This window comes from Amia ocellicauda, chromosome 10 (assembly GCF_036373705.1).
Source record: "Amia ocellicauda isolate fAmiCal2 chromosome 10, fAmiCal2.hap1, whole genome shotgun sequence".
Taxonomy (NCBI): Eukaryota; Metazoa; Chordata; class Actinopteri; order Amiiformes; family Amiidae; genus Amia; species Amia ocellicauda.
In genome coordinates this window covers 2,295,775-2,319,633 of record NC_089859.1, presented here as the reverse complement: position 1 = coordinate 2,319,633, position 23,859 = coordinate 2,295,775, and the positions used below count along the sequence as shown (strand labels likewise).

At 39.5% G+C, this 23,859-nt stretch overlaps 1 protein-coding gene across 8 annotated transcripts in view; it reads right to left on the bottom strand.

Annotated features, from left to right (window-relative positions):
* Positions 1–838: 838 nt before the first annotated feature.
* LOC136759718 (hephaestin) overlaps positions 839–23,859 on the bottom strand; it is a 29,732-nt gene continuing 6,711 nt past the window's right edge. For 7 of the 8 annotated variants that reach the window (XM_066714712.1, XM_066714709.1, XM_066714714.1 and 4 more), the window contains exons 3-22: positions 21,893–22,137; positions 20,956–21,168; positions 20,356–20,535; positions 19,772–20,026; positions 17,373–17,541; positions 17,131–17,270; positions 13,759–13,906; positions 12,807–12,880; positions 12,465–12,676; positions 9,984–10,134; positions 9,425–9,637; positions 8,952–9,171; positions 8,030–8,169; positions 7,664–7,795; positions 5,894–6,000; positions 4,273–4,498; positions 3,505–3,644; positions 2,857–3,019; positions 2,604–2,630; positions 839–1,128 (exon numbers count right to left, since the gene is read on the bottom strand). In XM_066714712.1, the coding sequence (XP_066570809.1) occupies positions 920–1,128; positions 2,604–2,630; positions 2,857–3,019; positions 3,505–3,644; positions 4,273–4,498; positions 5,894–6,000; positions 7,664–7,795; positions 8,030–8,169; positions 8,952–9,171; positions 9,425–9,637; positions 9,984–10,134; positions 12,465–12,676; positions 12,807–12,880; positions 13,759–13,906; positions 17,131–17,270; positions 17,373–17,541; positions 19,772–20,026; positions 20,356–20,535; positions 20,956–21,168; positions 21,893–22,137 (3,364 nt within the window). In that variant the 3' untranslated portion in view covers positions 839–919. The remainder of the gene's footprint in view (positions 1,129–2,603; positions 2,631–2,856; positions 3,020–3,504; positions 3,645–4,272; positions 4,499–5,893; positions 6,001–7,663; positions 7,796–8,029; positions 8,170–8,951; positions 9,172–9,424; positions 9,638–9,983; positions 10,135–12,464; positions 12,677–12,806; positions 12,881–13,758; positions 13,907–17,130; positions 17,271–17,372; positions 17,542–19,771; positions 20,027–20,355; positions 20,536–20,955; positions 21,169–21,892; positions 22,138–23,859) is intronic. The other variant, XM_066714715.1, reaches the window with a different exon arrangement.

Below are 23,859 nucleotides of genomic sequence, written 5' to 3'. Positions count from 1 at the left end.
ATATTAAATTATTTTTATTTGCAGACAGTAATCTATCACTCATCTGTTGACATTTTCGAAAGACCAAGAATTATTGTTTGTTCGTTAGATGGAATTAGTCTACAAAGGCTGAACAAACAAGGTAAATTGATGCGAGTGTCAAGTTAAGACAATCATATCCTCTGTCAGTGTTAAGCCTTGAAAGATGGATTCCATAAAAATTAAAGGAGACTGAAAACGAAAGAGCGTTGAGGTGGATTTAAAGACATGGGTTTTTGGCTTTAATGCACGTTGGGAATTAGTAATGTTTCGTCTTCTCATGAGAGACAAATAATTGCTTAGAGAAATCTAATGACTTTGCGCAGAGAACCCATGGGCCTCGTGAAGGAATTAGGCAAACACTTAAGACTGATTTAACTGAATTATTCATAATTTCATTCCTCCTCGGTCTTTCAAAGGGGAGTGAAGTGGGGGAGATTCCTGTGTTTCTAATCCACAGATTGCTCTGGTGGGAATGATCATACATGGGTAGGGTTGTTTCAAGGCCTCGCGGTTTGCATTCCCAGATGCAGAGTGAAAAAGCGGTGCCTGGTTCGGTGCAAATCTGAGAGAGTAGGATCTGAGTGAAATCTGTCTCCCTCTCCTTCTGGCCTTTACATCGGTAAAATGGGTTGAAAAATTATATTTGGTTTCTATAGTGGCTGAAGATCAGAGAAGCAGCTGCAAATTATAAATAAAAAATGTGAAATCAGCATTGATGCTGCAGTGGGACGGTCCACACAGAGTGGAACCCAGAAAGTTTGATGCTTGTGCTCATTTCTATCTTAATCCCACCCCTGGTGTTGTGAGAGGACAGAGCCGTGGTCACATATTTATTTCATACAATCTGAGACGTTACAAAAATATAATCGGTCCTACATGTATAAAATGCAGGCTTCGCTTATAGTATATTCAAGGACAATGCTTCGGGGGGAGGTTTATTTACTCCTCTTCTCTTCCTGGACACGACGATGACAGTTCCCAGAAGAATGACAGCTGTCAGTAGGAGAGTGACGCCCAACACCAGCAGGACACTGAGCACCAGCTCGGCATCTTCATGTGACAGGAACATCCCCAGAAAATTCACCTGGTCATCTGCTATCTCTGGACCTACAGAAAACAGTCATCATAAGGTATAGTCAGAAATGAACATTTTTATTCTAGATGCAGAAGCAGTCCAATTGCTGTGAAACAAACAGCATTCACTGGGGCCTCCAGCTCTCCAGCCAAGGTCCATGGTCTCCTGGTTCATTTTCTCCGACCAAGATCTATATTACATATTTGAACCAATTATTGGATTAACAAGTCAAGATCAACATATTCTCTAACATCTACTGAAGGTCCCCGTACAACATTATTGAGTGAGGCTCTCTGTGACCAGGGCTGGAGAACAAAGTTAAGTTGCTTTTTAACCCATAAATGACTGTCAGTAGTGCAGTTTTAAGTGTAGCATGAAGGCTGATGTATTGGATTGGATTTCATTATAGGGTAGGGTTTGTTGGGGTTCACTTTGTGATCACAGTCAATGGCACCTACTTAAACTTCTCTGATGAACATCAGTCAAACCTGATGCTGGTTCACGATGTGACATCACTGTTGTTGACAATTTCCTTTTTTTGGTATAATTTTAAAATAAATCCAATGAGTATCACTGATGTTTGGTAAATAATGAAGAGTATAGCCACCCTTTATCCCTTTTTGATCATTACTTTAATGAATAAGGTGGTCATTCGCTGTGGAAGGAATGTGTGTATAAAATACACAAGAAGTGGTTGTTTATTTGGTATTATTAATACAAATACAAATGTGTCTAATCTCTTACACTTATAATTAGGTTTTTTTTCCATATTTCTGTCCCACGGTCATTATAACTGATCATTAACACACAATATGTAAAATAAGGATCTAACCCAGAGGAAAAATCAGGCTTCTGCAGTTTGCTGGGGCAGGGATATTGATTTACATATATTTTATGTATAGGTTACGCACTTAATTGATCTTAATTATGTCAGTCACGTAATGGAAAATAATTAGCTTTGCTGCTCTTGCTTAAAATGAGGTAATGATCTATTCATCTTTAAAAGCGGAAGAGTGTGAGGATTTGCATTACAAAGCATTTGCTGTTTCTGAACATTATAATTCTTCAGGCCAGAGCTGGAACACGACCACGTTTAAATCACCAGCACCTCTGATACACAAACACACACAGATCGCTCATTAGGGCACTCGTCCCAGATTATTAGTTTGCTGATATGATAGGTTGTCCATATTCCTGTAGCTCTACATCTAACTGTGGAATAAGTGTGTGGTTCTCATTCTGACTCTCCTCTCAGCGGGTACACGTGGGCTTTTACAACAACCGCAGAGACGTGCGAACACACTAACATGCCTGACAGCAGCCGGACACTTAGATGACTGCGGAGGAGATGGTCAAATCTCTCAAGAGTCCTGTATGATGATGTATGTTTCAGTTCTGTCTGTACCTTGTGACAAATCATCACCACCCCTGTGAGAACTATTCAAGAAGAGGGGTTTGTGTTTTTTCCTTTTTTATGTTTCATAATGTACCATATTAAATCACTTACCTGAATTAACGTTGAATATGTGCGGCACTGATGAGAAAGCAGAGAAAATATCTTAAATTAAACATGAATACAGCAGTTCTTGTTTTTTCTCTTTGGCAAGATGTAATAAATGTGCTTCACAACAGCTCTTAACAGCATTTCATCGGCTGCATAATGGATTTAAGAAAGCAAGATGTACTTTGCGTTCATTCAGTAAATTAAGAATTTTGAAAATGTTTTCCGCAGAGATGAACAGAAGCGCTGAGCTGCATACCAGGCTTGGGGTAGATGGTGTACAGAGCCTCCATGCCTGCGTGGATATGGTCTGAAACGTGGCAGTGAAGGAGCCAGGTGCCCGGGTTACTGGCCTCCATTTCTAATGTCTTAAAGGTTGCGGGGAATAAATCAAACACGTCTGCCCTGTGACGACTTCCATCCTCAAATAAAACATGGGCATAAAATAAGCTGTTATTCACAAACATAAAAAGAGGGAAGTCATAATCATCTAATGCCTGACAAACAGAATTTCAACAACAGTTTAATCGATGCCACCAACCTACATGTGTGACTAATTAATTGCTAACTGTAGAATACATAATTAAACCATTGTATTAGTTTAATCTATAAATACTTATGGCGGAGACTGTATATGTCAATAAAAAAGTTTCAATTATATTGCATTAACACAAAGTTATTATACAAACCTATTTTTAACAATGATATCATTATAAAAATGTTTATTTTGTGTTCTTAATGTCATAATGAACTGAATATTGGAAAACAAATGTTTACAGAACTTAAACGACACTGAACACAGTAATATAAACACGTGCTGGCGTCTTATTGAATGTGAATGATTAAATTACCCCTCAACAAGGAAACTCAACAAGGGATTGAGATAGAAGTGTCTAAAAACACTCACCATGAATGTAAAGCTGTGTGCGTGGAAGTGAACCGTGTGCATATCGATATCCTGCCCCATGCCTATCAGATACCAGTCCACTCGCTCTCTCTCACACATTGCAAGTCCATGAAGATTTGCATAAATCTTCCCATTTATTGCTGGAAAAAAGCATATATCAATGGTTTGTCCCAAACTGCTGGTGTTCCGTGCCAAGCATAGCATCAACTAGTCCACAGGTCATTTCCCTCAGTGCCTCGGGGGTGTGAGCACAATTTCAGCACCAGCTAATGAAACTATTTAACGTTCGCAAAATGGACACTAAATTTCAGATTACATATCATTTAGATAATAGCATTTAAATCAATTAAAATAAACCCTACTCTCCTGCAATGGAAAGATTCACACATTTTGCACATTTGTGCAGCACATTTAGAAAACAAAGTTAGTTTAAATACGTTAAAGTTCAGGAATGGTTATTATTATCACTACTACTACTACTACTACTGCTACTGCTACTGCTGCTGCTGCTGCTGCTGCTGCTGCTGCTACTACTACTACTACTAATAAAAACAGTGGGAAGCTATAAACAACCAATGTCATTCTCCGTTTGCTCAGGTGCTCTTCATGTTATTATTATTATTTATTTCTTAGCAGACACCCTTATCCAGGGCAAGTTTCATTGCATGTCTCATTGCAATTCTATTTACACAGCCCCCATGTCAAGCAGTGAAAGTCATTTCCACCGGAGCGCCTGTTCATTAGTGCCTACAGGCTGGCCGGGCTCACCATGCATCTTGTTGCTCTCACAGAACCTCTCGTCCTCGAGATTAATCTCAGAGGTGTCGTGCTGGGTGTACTTGGCTATGTTTTGGTCAAGATACCACGATTGGTTTTCATCAAAAATGAAGAACAGGAGGCTGAATTCACGGTCCACGTCTGCTCGAGTCCTGGCAGGAGTCAGAGTGCCCTTCCGGCACGTTATCAATGGTCCAATCAAACCACTGTGCAGATCCTGTGTGAGAGTAAATACACGCATACAATCACACAGTGACCTGGTGCACAAACACAAACATACCGCTATTCCTGACTCAACTCTGGACTCAAACAAAGCAGTGTGATTGAGATCATTAGGGCCTGAATATCTTAAGAGCTCATGAAAAAAAACATCTTAATTACATCCTACACAGGGAAGCTTGTCAATTATATACAATTGTTGTGAAGCAACTGTTTATACTATCAACATAGTAAAAAAAAAAAAAAAAAAAACTTTATATATAATTTAAAATATAAAATATTATTTTGATGTACTGTGCACATCAACATTATTTCAACAGTAGAGTAAGCAGAAAATTCAAGTCTACAATTATAAAAGCTCAAAAGTTTGAACTGAATTAATTTTGGCTGCTGAGTTTTTGTTCCTTTTCTGGAATTGTTTAGAAATGATACCTGGCCGCTGTCATGAACAACATCACGATCATATATTAATATATTCTTGAGGTATTGCATTTATTAGTATCTAAAACCTGTCGGAGGTTGACAGTGCATCTCGGATGAGTACAGGTACATGCAATCTCTAATTTTCAGTCTGACTGACTTCATGTTTTTATTTGAGAAAAGCTACAATTACGTTTTTGTCTAATAATCGGAAAGATTCCTGTAGAATACATTTTTAACTTGTATTATACTTTCTAATGGCATTTAGTTTCCAGTTTTGTACTGCATCTCCTGTATCTTTGAGTGGGTTTTCTGGATGTATCTGTATATTAATATCCGAATTTGTATTTAATCATTTTCTATGGTAAACTGCAGGCATACATTCAGCAAAATTTTCTTATTAGGCGATGCACACAAATAACCCATCTGGTTCAATTGTCTGGTCTCAAGCATACCGCAGCCTGAAAATATTTATAATTACTGCGAAAGATTCATTAAAACGTATTATCGGAGCAGCTGTGTGTTCATCGCTATATACATATGTATCCCTCCTGTTAGGAAGCCCACCATCCGAAAAATGGGAGGGTTTTCATTTAGTATATTCACTCAAACCGATTTGAGATGGGTACATCAGCAGAAGAGCATAATTTAGATTACCAAGACATTCTCACACATTTGTAAACAGATGTTAAAAAACAGCAGGTTAATTCATTCAAAATGTTTCTTTGTGTGCTCTAGAATAAAATGTATTTCAGATAAAAGTTCAGTACAACATATCAAGAGGTGGAAAAGAGGAATTTGTTTCTTGGTTTTTAGGTTCACTTAAATGTCATTTTGGAAACTCAGGAGGAGTTTATTTAACATTAGAAAGACTGGAACAACTTGTGTACTAGAACTTCTAAAGCTCATACAGAAGTGTGTGCAGAAGAGCTATTTAAAAGAAGCAGCATGGAAACCAGATATGGTAGATTACCTTTACAGGGTCTTCCATAGAGTAATAAGCCCAGGTTATACAAGCAGAGTCCCCGGGTCCCGGTCCGGACCGTTCTGGGATGTTCCATCTGTACACGACTATCTCCCCTGAGAGAAATGACAGACATACACCCGCCATCAGTCCTGGCACTGAGAAAGCCACGGGTGGCCACAGCGCAGTGAGTAATTGCTTGATATTTCTCACAGAGGACAATCTTCAATTGATTGGGAATAATTCAACATATGAGCCGCACAACAGTCTCCGGTTGAGTCCTTGGGTTACATTTCAAATGTTCAGTGTTGGAAAGGAGCAACATAAATCTACACTATAGTATACTTAATTGTAATACATTAATCAGGCTAATTACTTTGAACAAAGAATGCGTATTTGAGATATACATCATTAAGGCTTATATGAGCAGTATCAATTAAGATTAAAGAAATTCCAAGTTGGTAATAAAAACAGAGAATAGATAGAAAGAAAAAGAAAGAAGCGAACATCTGTTCACTATTCCAATCAACAAGTCGGTAAAGCTGGTTCTTTTCTAAGGATCCTGAGGTAAAAAAATAATCTAAGCTCTATTTAGTACAAGAAGTCATAATGAATTTAACTTTAGATCACTGAAGCTTATAAGTTAACCCCTTGTGTGACTCCTCGTGAAAACTTTATTGCATTGTCCCTCCTGTGTGACAGGCTGCTAAACACTCAGGCACACTGACTGCCCTCTACATCTCCATTAGCCAGGGGAGATATTTTGGGGGGCATTTCCAGCAAATTAGTTTCATTCTTTCAGTCACCAATTATTTTCAGAAAGTATTACTGCCACAGAGCTGATTCAAGTTGTATTCAATGTTGGAAGCGGGGGCTGTTCCCCAGGGTCTTAGGTAAGTCCCAGTTGGATTTGAATACATGTCAAGAACAACCAAGAACAAGCAGGACTAAAGACACTGCAGTGCAGGCCTGGCAGAGCAGCACCAGGGAAGAAACCCAGCATCTGGTGATGGCTATGGGTTCAGACTTCAGGCAGTCATTGACTGCAAAGGATTTGCAACCAAGTTTTGAAACTCACAATTTAATTAATGATTATGTTAGTTTGTCCAATTACATTTGAGCCCCTAAAATTGGGGGACCACATATAAAAATGGGTGTAATTCCTACACCGTTCACCCAATGCTGTGATGCTGGATGTAATTACCCTCCAATTAAAGAGGAAAGTCTACACATCTTAATTGTTTTCTTTCAAATCCATCGTGGTGGTGTACAGAGCCAAAATGATGACAATTGTGTCACTGTCCAAATATGTATGGACCTAACTGTATATATTTATTCCACAGAATGTACGAACAACTACAATTATTAAATAACAATTATTTATTAATCCAGTCAACATGGAGATACTTTCAAATACAAGAAAGAGAGCTAGAGATAGTCCTTCCACAGGGGACAAAAATATATTATAAAAATGATGATCACTCTACAAAATGCATTGGAGTTCAGATTACTGATACAATACATTATAAAAACTTAATTCTATCTGAAAGGTTGAATTTAAAGTGGGGCTTCTTCAGTATTAATCTAACAGATTTTCCTGAGGGAACCTCACAGGGACCATCTGACAGTGACTCCATGTAATAGGTGTTATTCCTGAATGAGGGGATTCCTGTATCATGAAATTACACACCAATTATCACCAACGCCAACAATCCTGAGAATATGTAAGAGTATAAGACATTGATTTGCAAAGCTTTTTTGCCGTAATCGTGATCATACCTGGCTGAGCTGCGGCGATTGTCCCCCCATTGGATTCCTGGACCCCGTGGGCATGAAGGGAATGCTTGTATGCACCATTATTTTTGAAAACAATCAGTATTATATCTCCAACTTCAGCCCGGATAAGGGGACCTGTGTAAAAAGAAATGATTTTACGATTCATAAATGAAAACTCAAACTAAACACATGCATAGCCTTTTATATTGTGTATCATTAGCTCTGAGTAACGTGTTCCAGTTGAACATCAGAGAAACACCAGTCGTCACTCATATGTATAAACAACAGCACAGATTATGTTTACATTAGATGTATTTATGAACTATTCACTGTGTTCCTGAGCAAGAGTGCAGGTTGTGAGATAGATACCAAGTATCCCTAAGTGTTGCTCCTTGTCTGTCCGGTCCTTGAGTTTAGTGAAAGATCCATCTGTATATTCTCTGTAAACAACCTTCTTGTATTTTGATCCAATGAGGCCGTCTTCTTTTCCCACAAATATCTCACCATAACTGTGGATAGACAAACAAAGTCACTGTGGTCCAGCCAGGTCCTCAGCGAACAGTTAGGTCAATCTGAGGACAATGAAATGGGACTCCAAGCTCTAAGTAAGATCATAATAAGAACGTGACATTTACCCTTTGGTGATGTCTGAGGAGTGAAAACAAACTGAAATGTCTGAGAGCATGATCTAAAAATACCGAGCTCTCCTTGCACTGTGTGCGTCTCTGTAATAAATCTGGACATATTTGTGCATTATGATGTCCACATTGTTCAGAGTGCAAATCTCTGCCTGGCAAATACACGATAAACCCTCAACTTCTGACAATGTAAAATCACAAAGTATTTTTCTATTAACATTCCTTTGGGCACAAAAGGATCTAGTTTATCTATCCTGGACAACTGTAATTATTTTCTGAACAACTTTTCACTGCAAAATAAAAAGCTTTTCGTCTTACTTGCGCTCTGTGCTGATGGCAGATCATGTGCTGTATGAATTCAATAGACCCACAACCTGACACATCACATTGTACATAAAGAATTGCAGCACAACACATGCAGCTATTTTAGGCCAGGGCCGGCCAACACTTGCCCACAACAGCCAGAGTTTCTTCTGTTTCTTTATTAAATTCAAATTAATCACTACTTAAATGATGTTCCAGGTATTTAGCAATTGATGATTTAGAGAGACCTGCAGGATTGAGTCATTCCAGGCACAAGGTTGACCGCCACTGTTGTCGGGTATATTTGTGTTAAGTTGCACTTCCTCGTTAGCTCTTAGTCGCCATCTTACCTGTCAGAGGTGGAATTATGCTGAATGCCAAACTCCCATGTCCTGTCTGGAGAATAATCCCATTCAACCTCGTCCGCTGCGATGTAATACACAGAGGGGAGTTTGAATTGAAGTACAGGGGCAGGAGGGACGCCATCGCTGTTACAGGCAGACACCTGATATTGCTGTTTCATTCCCGCTAGAAAATGCCCGCTGGTCTGGCATATGACCCCAAAGGTGCCTGGAAAAGACACCTTGGATGAGCAACGACATGGAAACAGCAAACCACTCCCATCAAAGCACAAGTACCAGATAGATAGTCCTTTCATGGATAATTCACAAGGAATTCTCTCTGCAATTCATCAAGAACGGTAAATAAAATATACTTTCTTTCTGAAGTGCGTGCCACACACATGAGACAAGCCAGCTTCTTGTCTCATATATAAAATCAGCTATTGAGGGAAACAATAAAAATGGTGGCCCAGTAGACTTACCAATGTTGTCGGGCTGCATCAGTGCCGTGACAGAGGTGTGAGGCAGCAGCGTGGCCGAGTCTGTGCGTCGGCTGTTGATCTGGATCGTGTTTCCCTGGAAAACCGCCCCGTGGATATCCATCTCACCACCCAGACCCAGGAGGTGCCAGGAAACATTACTCCCCAGACACATCTCCAAGGCAGGCAGATTGCTGTACAAGAATCCATTCACAGCTGCAACAGGCAACACAATTTCATTACATTCGTGTCAGAGGTGACAGCGAGGAGCGCGTCTGAGAACAGGCTGGTCTTACTTGGCTGATGCATGAAGCTGGAAAGTCATTACCTCAAATGTGATTTATGAGAAAAATATTCCCTGTGAAAATCTCCCAGTGCATCTTTGAAACCTTTCAAAATGCCCACATGGTCTCAGATTGTGTGTTGCATTTTGGAAGCCATTTACTGACCATTACACCGTATTAGTTTGGAAACAAAGTTTTTTTAAATTCAAGGGATTTGAGGATTAGATCTCAGTGAGCTGTAGACACACAGACTCTGTATTTGGCAGCTTGAGACGTACCGAACATTTGATTCGCCTCCCGGAACTCCTGATCCTCTGTATTTATGTCACCGGGATTGATGTTGGCATGTAGCAAGCTCTGTCTCAGATACCAGCTTAGATTCTCATTAAAAATTGTAAACAACAAGAAAAACTCCCTGTCTATTCCATTCTGTGCAAGAAAAAAGATAAACATGAAATAAAAAAACATTATTCTTTATCATGCCAGCCTACATGATAATAATTGATCCTTCTGAAAACATAAGAATAAACTTCAAACACTATGCCATGCTGATGCCAATATACAACGCTGTAAATTAATCTAATTGAGCTGAACTTGCCCTATATGAATTCTCCTGAAGTTACAATAGTGATAAAAAACATTTCAAAGTATATATCATAATCCAGGAGCAAACATAAAGCCAGTGAGTCTTCATGAAGTCTAAAACAATTTCTATAATATATGGGTGACTCAGTGACTAACCAGGACACCTCAGTATCAATACTATCCGTCTCTGTCTCCTAATTGCATCTTGATTGGGTTGGTGCTTCAGTAGCTGAACTGAGTGATGAAGGAGGTGCTCGGGAACAGCAGCATAAAGTTAAAGACTTTAAAGTGGGATCATTCACATCCGGTGAGGCTCACACTAATTTATCCATTGAACCAGTTGTTGAGAAATCAGACACATTCTTTGATCAACTCATCACAGGGTGTCAGACTTCAGTCCTTGGCGGCTGCAGTATCTACTGGTTTCCATTACCAAAGGAGCTCTCAATTAATCAATGCATGTAATTATTTTCTTGGGTCAGTTTATCTAAGACATTCGCATTTTAGTTTTACAGTGGCTAATTTAAAATAGGTTGATCACTACAAATAGTGCCTCAACAGAACATTTCAGAGTCTGGAGAGTTCAATTCATCCTGTTAATTGATTGATTAGACCAATTAAGCAGGAAAGCTCTGGGCTGGAACAAGAAACAGGACTGGAGTCTGACAGCCCAGGAAAGCAAGTGAATTACGGTATCACTGGTTACTGGCCTGATTCCTTTGCATAATTTAATCCGTGGAATTCAGACACCGAGAGCGAGTGATACATTTAAAATACAACTGTAAAGTAGATATGAAGAAATCAGCCAGATATGTCTCAGATGAGCACGTTGTCTGGTCATTTGATTAGCTCCAAATTGATTATGCTTTCCTTGACTATAAAAATGTCTAAAAGTGTGAATACTTCCGCAGAATGAAATTGAAGAAATGTTTCTAAGAACATGTGGAGCCTCTTAACAATCAATCCTACAGAGTTTACAGTGTCTGCAAAGTGGAAAAGATTCATAAATCTATTAATAAATCCAATATGTGTTTTGGGGGAAGGGGAGGGGGGTGCGCACAGGCAATTTCTACTTATAGAAAGTTGCTTTGTCATCTATCAAGTCTCATAGATTAACAGTATGGTGCTGTTAAATTTAGTTAAATTACAGTGAAAGCATTAGAATTTTCCCCGCTCATTGCTTATATTAATAAATCAGTACAATTCAGTGCTCCAGACAGCGTAATTGTGATGAAAAGTATCCAGCACGTATTGTTAGAATGTCTCAGGGTGAAGAATTATGGCACCGGAGACCCATTTATAAACTGGAATACATAAATGCCGAGTAAGATAGAGGGGAACTCTTAGCACCAGTGAGAGAAGAATAAGTCATGTTTACATCTACGGTTCCCAGGCCTCGAAAAGAACAAGTCAGGACTGGGTCTTAAAACTTTCCCCAATCTGAGAGTAGTTCATTTTAAAACTTTGCGTAACGGCTAGTGTTTCTGTATTACACAGCATATTACAAATACAGCAGGATTGATAATTATAAGAAACTAATAGCTTAATAAATAAACCCAGATACCCAGATTCAACCCAGATTCTCCAATGTATGTCAATTGATTTTCCAACCCAAACTGAATTCTCTCTGATCATAGAGTGACTGATCACTTGGTCTTTTTAGTACCAAGAATAAACATAAGCGTTACTTATGAATCTGCACAAATAAGGGTGAAATAACATAACAGTTAACAGAAGATGAACTGCACATTTAAGCAAAGCTGGTAAATGTTATTGTTTGAAATCCATGAAAGATTATTGCATTTGAACAGCAACTGGTAATATATAACAACAATTACCAAACATGATCAATTGAATCTCAGTTCAGCACTGACTCTGAAAACCTGTTCTTTCTGTACGTGTTTAACAGGACTAGTTGGAAGCCCTAAATTCCTAAATTGTCATATGTTTAAACTGGAATTAAATGACACGTGACTTGAAGGAAATGTTGTAGTTGTTGTATTGAATTCTACCATTTCTAATAATTGCTCTGCTGATTGATTAAGTATTCTGAGACGTATCTAAGATCAGGCGTAATATTAATCAAAGCTCAGTGTTTTTCGTGTTTGTTTGTTTTGTTAACTAAAGCACTAGAAAACAAACATCCCTGTATCCGTCCCTGTGGATGTGGGTACCTGAGTCGAGTCGGATTTCAATGTCCCGGGTTTGCAAACCAGCAGAGGCCCAACAAGGCCCGAGTTGGTATCTCTGATGGGGTCCACGGCTGAGAAATACATCCGAGTGAGGCAGGCTGGGTCGCTGAGTGTCGGCCCATAGCCCTCGGGCACAGTCCATGTGTAGGTATAGTTATGTAGTGGCTGCACAGAAGCGACTTCCCCTGAGACACCTTGATAACAAAACAGTTTTTTTCCCCATTAAGTGTTTTCACATTAAATTTAAAATGGCTCACAAGCTCTTAAATGATATCTCTTTACTTTTGTCACTCTCTCGACTCGTTGATCATAAAAGCCTCTCACTTTTTATAATCATGCTTCTCGGTTGCAACGACATGCTGTCACAGTGAGAGGTCTTCTGTTTTTCTGCTCTCCTCCTTGACACAAAATGTATTAGTTCTTTCGGGAATAAATAACTTCATTTCTGAGTGCAGATCACTCCCCTGCACTGTGTTTATTACATTGCTGAAAATAAAATATGTGGAATTAGGTAATCAATCAAAGAACACATCAGTAAGTACTTCAGAGGAGAGGCAAACACCAAATGAAACGTCCCCGCCTTCACAAATCACTGAAACATGATGGCAAACATATTCCTTATTTCCACTGATGCTTAGAGAAGTGAATCATCCTAACCAGATAAAACAGATTGTACAAAAATGAGTAATTTCAGAATTCAGGTCATTAAAGGTATTTGGACCGAGGTTGCAAAAACCCATAACAGAAATCACATTGATATGGTTTATTTGGTACAGAACATAGATCACCCAGAATAAAGAAATATCGACCTTCACTTAGCCTTGAAGGGAAAATCAAGACTACATAAACTGAGATGGTTCTACCGTCCTGCTCCCATTGCATGTGATTATGATACAATAATAGTACGATACAAAACATCTTCACAATGCCAGTGTGCCAGGTTTGGCAGGAGATGATCTTTCACACTTGTGTTGGATGTACCGAGAGCCAGTACAGCAAGTCTTCACCCACCTTAGAATTAGGCAAGGGGTTAAATTGGTTACAGATTTATTCAATTAACTAATTAAGACTTCAGAGTGGAATGGGCCTCAAGGGAAAGATGTGAAAACCAAAGCTGTACAGTTCTTAGGTAATTATAACTCTATTATGTATATATTAGATATAGTAGGTTTCTGAGTGCCTTCTAGTAGAAAAAGTAGAAAAAATAAAGCAAACCGAGCTCACAAGGTAGGAGAAGGTGTAAGTAAATGACACACACAGATACATGTCCCAGTACCTTTGTAATAACATACCATCATCATCTAGGGTTCTGTTGTGGTCGTTCTTGTAGATGACACCGTGCGCTTGGATGCTGTAAGATCTTGAAGCTGCATTAAGGAATGTGACCAGGACAGTATCTCCGACTTCAGCCTTTATCACCGGGCCTAAAGTATGATATGAGAGAATCGCCAGACGCAATAGCGTGGATAAATAAAACACAGATTCTGTACACAAAGTTAGGGGGAAAAAATTACTTTTAGGCTATATATCATTACTAAAAGTTATGTTTAATCTCAGAAACAATATTAAAAAGGATGTAAGGGAACACAGATGTTATAAATCACCTCTTAATTGTCTCACCAGCTTTTTGTAATAACAATTATAATTATGTAACTATATTGTTTTTAGTTTTTAATTCCAAAGCTTTTAGCTGTGTTCCTTCATGATTATATATATATATATATATATATATATATATATATATATATATATATACACACACTGTAAGCAAAAACAATGCATTAAAAACACAGTAATATAAAGAAAGGGACACAGGACTAATCAGATAAACAAGGTGCAGTCTCACCCCCCTCCCACCTACTGTCCCATTAAACCCAAATGGGAAAAAGCAGGACGGAAATCTCTGTGTCAGGCATAAGGGGCAGTACTTGATGAATCATCCAATTTGCCTTCATCAAACAAAAGGGGCAGAGTACTGCTGAGATGAATCAAAGCTGGTAATTTGGTAAGTGGCTTTTTCTAGTAAGAGGTTAAAAAATAGCTTAAAATAATGTCATACACCAATGTAAAAGCTAGTATAATGATAAACAGGAGTAGAGGCTTCCAATTAACACAACATCAGTGAAGCTTCTAATGAAAGGACAGCAAAATAATATATAGAAACCTATAAGTAAATAGGTTGTAGAAAGGAGATTTAGTCAAGGACTAGCAGGAATTCTGTTCCAGGAGGAGCCAGGTGTGGCCAGTTAGGTGTGAATTAGGGGCAGGTAGACAAAAGCTACTTAAAGCAGCTGTTGAGAAAGAGCTACGCTGTTTCTCGGTCACAAAAAGTTAAGCAGTTGACTAGGATACAGGAACCAAGAGACTGAAAAAACTAACATTTAGAAGCATGTGGCCTCTACAGTGTCAGGTTTGCAGAATGATTGCCTTCCTGGATGAACTCATCCAAGAAGATTTCATTTGTGAACGTTGTCGGCAGGTTGAAATCCTAGAGATCAAGGTTCTTGATCTTGAGGCTCAGCTTGTTGATCTGAACTGTATTAGTGATATAGAAGAATTAGTCAATCGGCCCATGAGAGAGATGGTGTGCAGCTAAAACCTAGGAGAGTTGAGACCTTAGTGCAGGAAAGTGTACAGAACTGCTGGGTTACAGTAGGTCGTAACCGCAGAAAAGGGCGTGCACAACCCCTAGAGACACCCCAAGAGCTTGAATTGCCCAACAGGTTCCAACTGCTGGACACCGAGTTGGACAATGACAGCTCAGAGGGTAATGGGAGGGCAGTTGAGCACCAGAGCACCATGGTGCCCACTCCCCCCCCAGAACAGGGAGGTAGTTATAGTAGGAGATTCGATTCTTAGGCGTAGATCACACAATGTGTTCTAGTGATAAGGAGACCCGCATTGTATCTTGCCTGCCTGGTGCTCAGGTTGCAGATCTCCCTGAACTAGTAGACGGGCTACTGGCCAAAGCTAGGGGGAATCCACTGGACATGGTCCACATTGGAACCAATGGCATAGGAAAAGGTAGGACAGAGGTTCTGCAAGACAAATTTAAAGAGTTAGGAACAAAACTAAAGAGCAGAACCTACACAGTAGTTTTCAACAAAATACTTCCAGTACCACGTACCAGGATAGGGGGACAGGCTGAGATTAGAAAGTTTAACACGTGGTTGAAATCTTGGTGGAGGGATTTAGATTTTTGGAGCAATGGTCTTTCTTCTGGTATAGATGGGACCTGTACAAACCGGACGGTCTACATCTAAACAGACGGGGGGCAAATGCATTGGGAGAGCGTATGTGCAGTAAAATTGAGAATCATTTAAACTAGGGACCAGGGGGGCAGGGAGCTCTGACAATGGGAGATGTTCCTCTAAGGAAAGAAAACAAAGGGAACCCGCTAGTAGGAAAGTCCTGAAATGTTTGTACCTCAATGCCAGGAGGATAAGGAACAAGATGTTAGACCTAGAAGCCACAGTGCTGGCGGGTGACTATGATGTTGTAGGAGTGACGGAAACATGGCTTACAGAAAATGATGGGGATGAATACAAGTTGAAAGGATACACACAGTTTAGGAGAGACAGGCAAAATCGAAGAGGGAGTGGGGTAGCATTATATGTCAAAAACGACATTGAGGCAGAATAACTCTCAATTAGATCTCAATAACAAAACACAATCTTTGTGGGTTAAACTTTTGAATAAAAGATCTGGAGGATTAGTGGTAGGAGTGTGTTACAGACCACCCAACTCAGATATTCAGCAAGATGTTGCATTGTACAGTGTAATCAGGACTGCATGTAGCAAGGATGTGGCTGTTATAATGGGGGATTTCAATTTCCCAAACATAGACTGGGAAAGCCCAGTTGTGACTACAGAAGCAGAAATACAAATGGTTGAGATGGTAAATGACTGCTTTCTAACTCAATTTGTCAGGGAACCAACCAGGGAGAGTGTCATACCAATCCACAAGAAAGGGGACAAAACTGAGCCAGGAAATTACAGACAAATCAGTCTCACCTGCATCACCTGTAAAAATAGAGCAGCATCTTAATGAAAACCATATTCTTGGAGATAGTCAACATGGGTTTAGACGAGGCAGATCATGTCTTACTAATTTATTAGAATTTATTAAACATGCAACTGCAGCTGTAGACCGTGTGAAAGCATATGATATGATATACTTAGATTTTCAAAAAGCTTTTGATAAGGTTCCACACCAAAGACTGATCCTCAAATTGGAAGCTGTAGGCATTCAGGGTAATGTAAGTAGATGGATTATGAACTGGTTGATGTCTAGGAAACAGAGGGTGTCGATTAGAGCAGTTGCTTCTAACTGGAGTGAGGTTGTTAGTGGAGTTCCACAGGGATCAGTATTAGGGCCTTTGCTTTTTCTAATCTATATTAATGATCTGGACTCTGGGATAGTTAGCAAACTTGTCAAATTTGCAGATGATACTAAAATAGGTGGCTCAGCAGATACAATCTCGGCAGCACTCATCTCATCTAACAAGTAAAAGAGCTGAATAGGCAATTGAGCGGACAGAGAGAGGGACAAGTTCATATTAACTTCAGATCCTTGTGTTGCATTCCAGAACCATCATTAATCATTAAGGAGTCGTCAACTTAAGAGATGTCAATGAAACCAGTTTACCCAGAATCCCCAGGTGTTGCTCAGATGCCGTCCTGACTTTCTCCGTACTAAACGTTTCATCCGTGAATTCCATGTACTTAGCTTTCCAATACACTCCCCCGATTCTCTCCTGGTTGTGTTTGAAGAAAATCTCAGAGTAGCTGCAATAAAGAATGTATGGATTCAGATTCAGACTAGTAAAGAAAAAGTGCCTTCTGTAGACTGTTGTTAGGTGGCGTTTCATGTTGTGCTCATTTCTGTACCTGTTCTCTTTCAATAGGCTGTCGCCCGTCGCTCCATCTTTCCCCGAGGACCCATAGTTCCACAGCACTTCTTTGGCGGCGATAAAATACTTTCGCACTTTCCCAGCGATGTGCCGAGTGTGAGAAGTTTTGAGACATTCGTTCACGTCAAACAGGGCCTCCATACCAGCTACAAGAATAACATTTCATTTGAACATTTCTACCTCAAAAGAAAGTGCATTACAGACCATGAATACATAACTGTATGAGTACGCTATGCTTTTAAAGTTAGTCGCCTATTCAAGCTGAACTCTGGACTGTGCAACAACGAGACTGGAAACACATTTGATTGGAAAACAACAATACTCACCGGGTTATATATCCGTAATGGCTTGCATGAAAGAAAGTAGATGAAAACATAAAATGTATCCATTCTAAATGGATTTTTCACTTTTCTTTGTAAATGCTTAATTCATTATGTCCATTATTTATTTATTTATTTAGCCAAAGCAGTGTGACATTTAAGAAGAACAGTTGCTGAATTTCCACTCTTAACTAAAGACATGCAGTTGGTTTCACATTTCCTAAATAATATATGGCTCCTTGATCAGTATTGACAGATGTTTAGCTCTGGTTCAGAGATTTCTAAATGTTTTATTTTTGGAGTCACATTAAACCCTTTTAAGATGAACATCTGAATCAACAGTCCTGATACAATTCTATCTTGGAGTTAATGCTTAATAGTTTGTCATATGTATATATGCATTTATCATGAAGAGTGAACAGTAAAAACTAATGCCAAAGCATAAGACATGACTTCCTTGCCAGGAGTCAACTTTAATAATAATAATAATAATAATAATAATAATAATAATAATAATAATAATAATTACACTTCTATAGTGCTTTATCTAGACACCCAACATACTTTACATGTTATGGGGTCATGCTAATGCATTAAGGGAACAGGAGTTAATGTATAACCTCTCAACCACTTACAATGCATTTTTCCATCTTTACAATTCATATTCATGAATATTCATGTTTTCTTATAGAAATGTAGCCAACCCTTTTAAAATAATGAGTTGGAAATTGTCAAAGGATATAAAAATGCTGTGTCCCTGTTGACATCAATAAAATGTAAATGTCAGATTTCAAAAGTGTTGACTCAATTTGTATTTTATATTAAGAATCCAGAGGAAGTGACATATTTGCAAGCAAAATATTTGAGGAAAGAATGTCAGAAAAGTAATTGTATTATATGTATCCAATATCTGATAAACTTGTGTTTTATGCTTCTGCTTTTCTCTCATGGGACACCAAATGTCACTATAAGATATATTACTGTGCTGTAGCTTATTCATACAATCCAATGCAGGCAAGTGGGATGATTTGAGTTGTTTGAATATTCCAATACACTGTGATCAAAATGATTGTGCTGCAGTTGGCAGATTTTTTCCCTGTGTTAAATGTGAGATTGTTTACTTCCACAAACTTACTTTAATCTCCTGTGTTGTTGGAAGGGAAAAAATAAGAATTTTGTCTTCAATATATATCATGCAGTTGTGGATGAGGCAACACTTAATATCATTACTATCAAGGAGTAAAACGGCAGAACCCTAACCCTAACCCTAACAGCAGTTATTAACATACTGACCTGAGTTGCCCCAGGGAAGACAAATCTGGTGTTTTTTTGAAAAGTTATGGAACAACACGTCCTGAAACCCTGACTGAGTTCTGTTTTTTGACATTATACAGTAAGTTTTAAATGGTAAAGTTTCACAGTTGTGTACATGGTAGAATCGATCTGGAAGAGTGCCAAACATTATACCTATATAATATAGCAACTCGTAAAGGTGCATAAGAGCATCATTTAAGGAACCATGCACGTCATGCTTTAAGCAGAAGAGGGCAGTATGGGTACAGGCTGTGTGTGTTTCCCAGGGTCCTCTTGTCAGTCTACAATCGAGACTAATATTGCAAATCACTATAAAAGTGCATGCATTCCATGTATTGTAATGGAGGCTCTAAAGTTTCAGCTTAAGTTACCAACACTGGATGTAATGTCACCCCTTCTGCAAAAGGAAACAGTGTGGCTGCAGTTCTCCTCAGCAGACGCCTCACTGACCTCAAACTGACTGATGACCACAAAGACAGATCTAGGGAATTCACTTTAACCAACGACCATGCACCGCTACACCTTCTGCTGTTCAGATGAAGAACTGGTCACCAAGCCTCTACCATTTTTTCCCTTCTCCTTAAGCATTGTCTGTAATCATATCAACCGATCCCAGTCATGGAAGAACTAGTTTAGTGTTCATTTTATATCAATAACAGTCCAAACCAAGTCAACCAAGAGGCTGACTCTTAGACAGGACAGGCAGCTGCTAAAGGAGTGTGAAAGGGACTCTGAAGTTTACCTGTCAGGTGTTCGTTCACTTGGCAGCTCAGCAGCCATCTCCCAACGTTGGTGGGAACCATCTCTGCCGTCACAAAGGTTGCCGGGAAGAGACTGACCACGTCCGTTCTCCGGTGACTGACGGTGACGCTCTGGCCGTGGAAGAAGGCTGTGTGAATGTCAGCCTCACTGCCCATCCCGAGCAAATGCCAGGACACCGACGCTCCGGCACACATTTCCAGGCCTGGCAGGTTCCCGTACATGTAGCCATTAATAGCTGAATGAGATCATAAATACATATGGATTAATAACTCCTTAATTTGTTAATTTCTTTCAAGACAGTGTCACTAGTTTCTTGGTGTTTAAAGAAGCAATTGATGCGTTGATACATTTTTTCCATGCCAGCATTAATTGTTGCGTTGATGGTACACTAGTGCAAGTCAATGTCATTTCAGATTTTAATTTATTCTCCATTGTCACATTCAATAGCTGTCCCGCCTCCCAATACCATCGATACATGTAGTCTGGTTTGAATGGGTTTGAATCTAAACCAGTTATACATTAATCAAATGGCCGAGCCCTTATGAGTTTGCCTCAGAAACGTACAGTGCATCTGGTTGCTGTCTTGAAATCCCTCATCTTCCTTGTCCACCGACATCGGGTCGGCACAGAATCGGTTAATGTTCTCATCCAAGTACCAGCTCAGGTTCTCATCCACATTCAGAAACATTAACAAGAACTCCTGGTCAACATCGGATCGAGTCAGAGAAACATCGTCCACCACACCTTCAAAATGAAAGCACACATTCGAAAATTGTTGTTAAATATATTTCATACAACTTCCGTTTCTAACTGTCTCTCTTATGTATCTTAGTTTCTTTAAGGATGTATTTCAAAGGCAATGAAACCTGTACTATATAGATTGACACATCCACACTAATATCAAAATGCTAATTAAATAACTCTATGGTACGTTCGATGGAAAATAAATATGGGCCCAGCTTTCCATATCAATGTCTAGCCAAATGTTATTAGGCTATGGAAAAGTGCCATGGTCTAACTGACACTTTAGTTTAACAGTTTACCTTAGTTAACTCCAAATAATAATAATAATAATAATAATAATAATAATAATAATAATAATAATTGTCAGTCTAATGTTAGTCATAAACATCTAGAATTATTCTAACAAAAGGATGGCGTTACCTTTCTTGCAAGTGAGCAGTGCTCCGATGAGGCCAGACGCGATGTCTCTGGGTGCGTCGAGGTGCGAGTGGTAAGCCCATGTCAGGCAGTTTGGATCAGCGGGGGTGGGCGCATGGTCCACAGTTACACTCCAGGTATATGTGTGGGTCCCGTTTGGTGGCACTCCATCATCTAATTTATCATTTCCAGAGGTGTGGTCAGGATAAAAAGCACCTAGAGGTCCATTAAAAGCAAGAGAACTCTATAAATCTCTCAGAAAACAAACAAACCATAATATCTAAAAAATGTATGCGGAGAAAGCTTCTGTGCGTTTGTTTCATTTGCTCAAATTGTGATTCAGATTCTAGAATGTCCTAATCCTCAATACTACATAAGGACAAAATGAACTTCAAATGATACATTCATGACAATTTAAACTATGGGCTTTAAGGACATGCATGAGCAAATAACACAAAACAATGCTCTGTGATTATAACGTTTAAAAACCTCAGAAGCCTCAAAAATGAAAACTTCGTACAATTGAGTGACTTTAAAAAGGCTGAAAAACGCACCATCTTGAATGTAAGGTTCCCATAAAAAGACATACATTGAATGTATGGCAGGAGCGGCTAACAGGTCCTTAAGTAGACTTAAAAGCATAGATGAAAACCCTCCATTAGATTCTCCATTAGTAACATATACTATAACATCATAAGAACAGTATTTGCATTTGAAATTGTGTCTTACAATTCCCTCACCATCTGTCTTTGCGCTTTGAATGTGAATTCTTTAGAATCACACCTACAGCCTATGGGTACAAAGCCCTGGTGCGTTTGATGTAGAAATGGGGCTGGAAATCTCAAGAGCAGACGAGAGATAATGGTAGCTGATCGTGGCTTTGGAGTTATTCTTAGGAGCAGAGGCTGCGGGAAGGGAGATCAGCCATTAGCTTACTGACCTTCAGAGTCTTTATTGTAAAAGACTCCATGAGGGTGGATGGAGTACGGCCGAGAGGCGAAGTTCTTCAGGTGAATGATAATCTCATCGCCCAGTTCAGCTCTGAGAATAGGACCCAGGAATCCTAGCCAAGCCGGCCGCACAATCTCGTTTGTGTACGAGGCGTCTGAGTACTGCTTATAAACGGCCTTCTTGTAAACCCTTCCAATCGTCTGAGAGCTTCGAGAGAGATACTTAACAGCATCTCTGTGAAAGACAGATGAAAGTTATCATTGTCATATGAACCATTTAAGGATTTATAACCAGTAAAGATTACAAGCCATTGCTGAATAATTTGGTGTTTCGTTTATCTTGACCCAATCTGTATCAGCTGTAAATTAATCTCCATCGGCATGATCCACTTTAACCCTTTAACCTCATTATCACATTCTTTTACAATCATAGAGACACATCTCAATATACCTGCTAGGAAGTATAGCTTTTGTATCCTACAAAGTGTGGATAATAGGTTTAAAAGCATGTCAATGGTTTTTTGATTTTAGTATGTTTCACAGCAACAGTTTTGTCCGGGCGTAATAGGTTACCAGTGAAGGGATCTTATGAAAGTTCAGCAAAAGAGCACACATGTCCAGAAGCTCAAATGGTCAAAAGTACCTTGTCACATGCTGACCAGAGATCTTTATGGTGAATAAAAGATGAGTACTGATTGCTGATGCACTGAGATGCCCCTGATTGAAGAGGACACAATCTGCTTTTAAATCAGCAGGTTACTGTGACAGTTAATGATGAACACAGTTGGGGGACACATCGGGCTATCCTCCCAAATTGAAAATCACCATCTATAACATGCACAGAGCTCATGTAATCCTGGCTTCTCCGTCCGATTGAAAGACACTAGAGACTGGTTGTGCTGAAGGCTCGCATCGTGATATATAGACCACTGACTGAGAAACTTTTGAAGTTTAAAAAAGAGATACAAGTGTGTTTTCATACTTCCATGGGTTTTCAATATAATTAACACAAGTTGGGTTAAAAAAATACTTTGTTAATGTTCTACAAAATCAATATAAAGGTAACCAGTTATTGAAATGTACACTCACCTAAAGGATTATTAGGAACAGCATACTAATACTGTGTTTGACCCACTTTCGCCTTCAGAACTGCCTCAATTCTACGTGGCATTGATTCAACAAGGTGCTGAAAGCATTCTTTAGAAATGTTGGCCCATATTGATAGGATAGCATCTTGCAGTTGATGGAGATTTGTGGGATGCACATCCAGGGCACGAAGCTCCCGTTCCACCACATCCCAAAGATACTCTATTGGGTTGAGATCTGGTGACTGTGGGGGCCAGTTTAGTACAGTGAACTCATTGTCATGTTCAAGAAACCAATTTGAAATGATTCGACCTTTGTGACATGGTGCATTATCCTGCTGGAAGTAGCCATCAGAGGATGGGTACATGGTGGTCATAAAGGGATGGACATGGTCAGAAACAATGCTCAGGTAGGCCGTGGCATTTAAACGATGCCCAATTGGCACTAAGGGGCCTAAAGTGTGCCAAGAAAACATCCCCCACACCATTACACCACCACCACCAGCCTGCACAGTGGTAACAAGGCATGATGGATCCATGTTCTCATTCTGTTTACGCCAAATTCTGACTCTACCATCTGAATGTCTCAACAGAAATCGAGACTCATCAGACCAGGCAACATTTTTCCAGTCTTCAACTGTCCAATTTTGTTGAGCTTGTGCAAATTGTAGCCTCTTTTTCCTATTTGTAGTGGAGATGAGTGGTACCCGGTGGGGTCTTCTGCTGTTGTAGCCCATCCGCCTCAAGGTTGTACGTGTTGTGGCTTCACAAATGCTTTGCTGCATACCTCGGTTGTAACGAGTGGTTATTTCAGTCAAAGTTGCTCTTCTATCAGCTTGAATCAGTTGGCCCATTCTCCTCTGACCTCTAGC